The sequence below is a fragment of the Haliotis rufescens genome, unplaced genomic scaffold, assembly GCF_023055435.1.
Source record: "Haliotis rufescens isolate VD_foot unplaced genomic scaffold, xgHalRufe1.0.p SCAF_1, whole genome shotgun sequence".
Taxonomy (NCBI): domain Eukaryota; kingdom Metazoa; phylum Mollusca; class Gastropoda; order Lepetellida; family Haliotidae; genus Haliotis; species Haliotis rufescens.
Window position 1 is genome coordinate 10388522 of NW_025963779.1, and position 6342 is coordinate 10394863.

The following is a 6342-nucleotide window of genomic DNA, read 5'->3' on the forward strand; positions in this document are numbered from 1 at the left end:
CCGGGGTTCCACCCCCGGTCGCGTCACACCAAAAGACGTTAAAAGATGGTACTTGTTGTTACCCTGTCTGGCGCACGGCATTAAGGGGCTAAAACAAGGACTGGTCGGCTCGGAGTCAGTATACTGTGTCTGAGTGGGGTATTCATGTTCAACTGCGGCATGGTATCTCAGTGAGCTAGCACTATAAATCGGCATCAGTCCGGACTAGTACAAGCAGCCACACACACAGATGCGCGTGTGCAATAATCTTGGACGCAACGTTAAACCCCATTTCACCCAACCCTACCTCACAGTTGTCTTTGAGGTAGACGACCATTTTACATAATATTTTCTCAGTAAATGGGATTTGCTTTCATTTTTGACAAATTGTCCCGAGCCTTTGAAGATAAAGATGTAGCTGGTAAGTGTAGTGACAAATGCCCCGTAGATAAGGAATAACGTTTTTCCTTACTTTTGACCTATGGGATTGTGTTGTACAAATTATGTATTGATAGTAGTGTATCAAGTGTTTCGTCAGGTATTCAATTTTCTTTTCAACAACAGTCAAGGCAATATATCTCAACTAGTCAAGTCAGTATACAGATCAGCCATTGTCAAGTCAGGATAGGTGAACTATAGTCATGTCAGGATAGCTCACTTTTAGTCATATCAGGATAGCTCAACTATAGTCAAGTCAGGATAGCTCAACTATAGTCAAGTCAGGATAGCTCAACTATAGTCATGTCAGGATAGGTCAACTATAGTCATGTCAGGATAGCTCAACTATAGTCAAGTCAGTATATAGTTCAACTATAGTCAAGTCAGGATAGCTCAACTATAGTCATGTCAGGATAGGTCAACTATAGTCAAGTCAGGATAGCTCAACTATAGTCATTTCAGGATAGCTCAACTATAGTCATGTCAGGATAGCTCAACTATAGTCAAGTCAGGATAGCTCAACTATAGTCATGTCGAGATAGTTCAACTATAGTCATGTCAGGATAGCTCAACTATAGTCATGTCGAGATAGTTCAACTATAGTCATGTCAGGATAGCTCAACTATAGTCATGTCAGGATAGCTCAACTATAGCCAAGTCAGTATATAGATCAACCATTGTCAAGTCAGGATAGGTGAACTATAGTCATGTCAGGATAGCTCAACTATAGTCAAGTCAGTGTACAGATCAGCCATTGTCAAGTCAGGATAGGTGAACTATAGTCATGTCAGGATAGCTCACTTTTAGTCATATCAGGATAGCTCAACTATAGTCAAGTCAGGATAGTTCAACTATAGTCATGTCAGGATAGCTCAACTATAGTCATATCAGGATATCTCAACTATAGTCATATCAGGATAGCTCAACTATAGTCATGTTAGGATAGCTCACTTTTAGTCATATCAGGATAGCTCAACTATAGGCATGTCAGGATAGCTCAACTATAGTCATGTCAGGATATCTCAACTATAGTCATGTCGAGATAGTTCAACTATAGTCATGTCAGGATAGCTCAACTATAGTCATGTCAGGATAGCTCAACTATAGTCAGGTCAGTATATAGATCAACCATTGTCATGGCAGGATAGCTCAACTATAGTCATGTCAGGATATCTCAACTATAGTCATGTCGAGATAGTTCAACTATAGTGATGTCAGGATAGCTCAACTATAGTCATGTCAGGATAGCTCAACTATAGTCAGGTCAGTATATAGATCAACCATTGTCATGGCAGGATAGCTCAACTATAGTCATGTCAGGATATCTCAACTATAGTCATGTCGAGATAGTTCAACTATAGTCATGTCAGGATAGCTCAACTATAGTCAACTCAGTATGTCACAAACATTGCCAAGTCGGGATATCTCAACCCTACATGCATCATACAAACTAAAATTTAAAAATAATTTTACAACGGACTACATAATCAGCCCTGGAAGCCGCCGGGGGGGTTCTGATTACTAACCATTTCAGACCATTATTTTCTTCTCGCCAAATAGGTTAAATTACCCCGGTGTGACTCCAGAAAAAGTCTCTATTTCCCTTGTTTGCAAAAGCCGACTACAATGTAGTGACCGTGTGTGACCTGGCTGATTTTGTGTCACTGTACCTGACGGAGTCGATTGTTGCTCTAGCTGTCAACCACGAAGCTGCCTAGCCCGACGTGTTATTTACAGGCCGCAGTGATATAACTTGAACATTGTGACTGCGGCAGAAAACAACAACCACTCCTGTACCTCGCCGACAGTTAAAAATGAAAAACACAATATCCTGTATTCTGTCAATAAACTTGAAAAAACCGATTTATTTCTATACTGCTGCATTGTTATGCGCGACAAAAGCAATTCATCTATTCACGGAGCAATACATTATGCATAGTTACTTTGACCTACGCCACAAATGTGTTTACAATCCAACCATTCACGAGTCACTGCCGTCGACATTCTTCAAACAACACAATCGTTAGCTGTTTATCCTCATCACCTATGAAATCAATAACCCATTTTCCACGCTTAGTGCCCCTTTCAGGCTGATCTGCCGGTGTGTTGACGGTGTTGCTATTGACGACAGACATAGCGTTATCTACCGTAGTCTGGTCTCCTGTAACGGGACTGGTACACGAAACCACGCCGCTAAGTTGACATATCGGCGAGAGAGAAAGAGGGAGAGAACGTGAATGGGTTGAAAGGGCCCCAGATCGGACATACTTTGGAGAGAAGTGATCACACGAACTCTCATAGCCACACGCCTCAAAATACAACTTCTTACCTGGTGAAGACTATCAAGAACTACTTACAGGTAAGTATGATATATGTCATACATATTAAACACAGTATGTGACATTTGTCAACACTATTGTGGAGTAAGTCTAACACTAATTACATACTGAGATTCTCCTAACAAACTTAATGCAACGAGTGTCTCAACGCTGTGGGACAACTGTCAACACTTTTGTGCAGTAAGTCTATCACTAATTACATATTACATAAATAGTTTCTCCTAACTAACTTAATGCAAGGAGTGTCTTAATGTTATTGATATTTATGCAGCAGTTGAATCTTCTATAAAGTAAAAATAAAACGCAGCATGTGTGTGGGCCACGATAGCATATATTGATTCCAATCGATCGGGGCTGGTTGATGAGAGATAAGGGCCCTAGTGGAGAATGGCTAACACAATCCAGCCGTGGTTGATAGATTATAATGTGTGTAGAAGGGAAATCCTACCTTGAGTAAATATTTAACATATGAAGTATGCAATGGATGTGATAGAATTATGCGAGTCAGAGCAAATCTTGAAAAAATCAATTCTGCCAATAGCCTTGAGAATGATGTTATTGTTTTCTTCCAAAATCTGACTATTTTATATAAACCACGAGACTTAAATGACATGTGTACGGAATTATTTCGCTTGGTCTACCCTGACAACGAACACTGCATATAAATACCTGTAAACCTTGGGATTAATGAACCATGTCGACCACCCCTGTATATAACATGTTGGAACTCAGTGCATACACGTAGTCAATGTTTGTATTTTGTAACAAGCTTCAAATACTGTATACACCTTATATCTGAAAAGTACCACGAAAAAGCAATATTATGTACATGTTGGCCATTGTTCATATTTTCAGGCCTATCACTGCGCTGTGTTTTCACCAAGCGGACCCATTCAATATCCGACGGGCTGACGTATTGTGGCCAACAACAGATCCCAAAGTTACCGGGCCATTGATCAGACAGGTGTGTCGGTACACGTCGACATTTACACTACCATGTTACAAAGGCCGTGCACGGTGGGACAGTGACTTGCCGGCAAGACAGGATCTGTTATTGTTATAATGTAGTGTCAAGGAAAGCACTAGATGGCATTAATAGGAGACGAGCCAGCTCCTGTGACACAAACACATACATCAAAACACTGCAAATACGCACAGTTATAACGCAGAGTTTTTTACTCCACGAGGACAGAGAACCAAAGACTATTTATGTATCCTCCCAATGAGACAATGAGCGTTTATTTGCCGGAATAATGATAACATACACGCCATAAAGAGCCTGGAATTCTACTAGGCCGATATCTAAATCCTTAGACACACTTAGGTTAGAGGGCTAGTGCCAATTTTAATCTCTGCCTTAGTGTATTTATTATGTATGCAATTCCTTGTATATAACAAGGCAATATATTTGAAATCTTGTGTAAAAAATTCATTTCGAAAATGCCAGGGAACAACGTTGCTCGCGAGTCCTTGATGTCCAAGTTCAAGGCCCATTACAAAAAGAACAATCATCCTTTGACGCCGGAGTTTGTTATTGCGCACGCTGTGCCTATGTTCTTCTTCACTATCTTGGGCACGTGGGTGATTGGCATCGCCGACGTCCTCCCCACCATCTACAAGGACAAGGGACCGACCACGGTGCTGTTACAGAGGCTGTTCGTATCCTTCCTCTTCGCCGAGATGATGATGAACTGGTTGTGTATCCGATACGTGGATTCGTCCTACACCCAATATAAGAAGTCGGGTCAAGGTCAATGGGTCGATGTCGAAGGTGAAGGAGATTGTAAAAGGAAGACTTCCGTTGAGGACGATGAAAACGGAAGTCGGATACCGCATACCACTGGACTGCGTGAACGATTCATTAAACCGTCTTCTATGGATTTTTCTGGCTCAGCGAGCAAGGATAAAACTGGAGTTAAAAGTTTAAAATACCCCTACTGGTCGTGGTCCCCATGTTTTCAATGTGACGTCATGCGACCCCCGCGATGCCACCATTGCGCGCTGTGTAAAACGTGCATTCTCAAGCGGGACCACCACTGCTACTTTGCGGGCACCTGTGTGGGCTGGCGGAATCTCCGTCACTTCGTGATATTCTGTCTGTGGGCGGCGCTTGCATGCTCATACGCCCTGGTTCATGCCTTGTACTATATCTACCACTATCTCTGGTCCAAGATTTCATTTCTGGACTTTATACCACCTATTACCGTTCTGCGGACGTTGCTAGGTTACGTGTCTCCAATAATTGTTATATATATGTCCGTGACTTGCTTTTTGTTCTATTTTGCATTTTTGTCAGTATCGTTCTTTCTTGGACATTCACTGATGATAAAGAATGGAATGACTTCATTTGAACATGACAACCTCAACAGAAAAAAGATCGAGATCCATGACAGCCGCCCCCTCTCTGGAAGGCTACGGTCAGTGTTTGGACCTAACTGGGGCTTGAGTGTATTTTTACCATTACACAATGTATACCCCCCGACAGAGGACCCACTAATGTGGCCCACGATCAAGGTACAACGCCAAACGTCGGAATAAAACATTTAGAAAAGCAGTCACTCCAAATGGTTGGATGTTTGACATGGACGTTCAGAGGCATGTTACCTCAGACGCTCGCTGCTGAAACAGGCTTGATACCGACCCTTAGAAGCAGGTGAGGCCGTGGACCACGTGTTCCCACCCAATTATTTTTTTATCAAAACATTTTCACAAGGAGAATTGTCCTGAACCCCTCTACCCATTGGCCAACATTTACATACATACAGAGTATGTGATGCGAAACTGAATTTAGAAACAATATAATTTTATATACATATGTTTAGAATTAATAATATGCTTTTAAATTTTGTCTTTGGACTAGTACCTATTCTCGTGGAAGGCATACATGATAGATGGCAAAAACCGTTTACCATGGATGGGCTCCTATTTATTATATTTTATAACTGTAATTTAGCAACTGTTTTCTTCTGTCAATTAAACTATGTTCATTTCAGCGACTAGATGTTAGTCTCGCCTGAAATGTAATGCACGACCTGTGATTTGTCGGTCGAACTGGTCGAATCATTTTGATTATTTGTTTTTACTTTGTCCCATTTCGTGACTATTTGTGAATATGTGAATATTGTTCTTTGTATTCATTTATGAATACTGTATACTGCGCTGCCAAAGCTTTTTATAGAACATATCGATATTTTCAAAGGGTATGTATTCCAACTGTGCCTCCAAAGTTGTTACAATTGTCATAATGTACATGGAATACGCATGCCGCATGCAGACGGATGATGTTGTCCAAGGGCTGGTGTGTCCTGTATAGCTTCAATCTCTATACCAAAGTAAAAACAATGTTTGAGTTTGTCATTGTTTGTTATGTGTGTATACAAATGGAGTCAGTGTAAATATGCCTCGACTGGCATGTGTTTACTGACAACTAAATGAGTTTAGTAGTATTTCAGTTGTGTCTTGGCCTGTCAGATTAATGTGGGAGTTTCGACGTTTACTACTTTGGTGAAACCCACGTGGTGCTGACAAACAAAGAATCAATAATTCGAGCGAATCCAGGATTCAAAGATTCTAGCATGTCTAAGGG

General features: G+C 41.1%; 1 protein-coding gene across 1 annotated transcript; it reads left to right on the plus strand.

Annotated features, from left to right (window-relative positions):
* The first annotated feature begins 2530 nt into the window (after positions 1 to 2530).
* LOC124147292 lies at positions 2531 to 6108 on the plus strand. The gene is made up of 2 exons (XM_046517973.2): positions 2531 to 2776; positions 3612 to 6108. Exon 2 carries the CDS (start codon positions 4197 to 4199, stop codon positions 5292 to 5294), a length of 1098 nt encoding a protein of 365 aa, XP_046373929.2. The 5' UTR covers positions 2531 to 2776; positions 3612 to 4196; the 3' UTR covers positions 5295 to 6108.
* Positions 6109 to 6342: the final 234 nt, after the last annotated feature.

Bases quoted from the DNA above. Each gene is read 5' to 3' on its own strand.
- LOC124147292 (XM_046517973.2), top strand. From the start codon at position 4,197: ATGCCAGGGAACAACGTTGCTCGCGAGTCCTTGATGTCCAAGTTCAAG.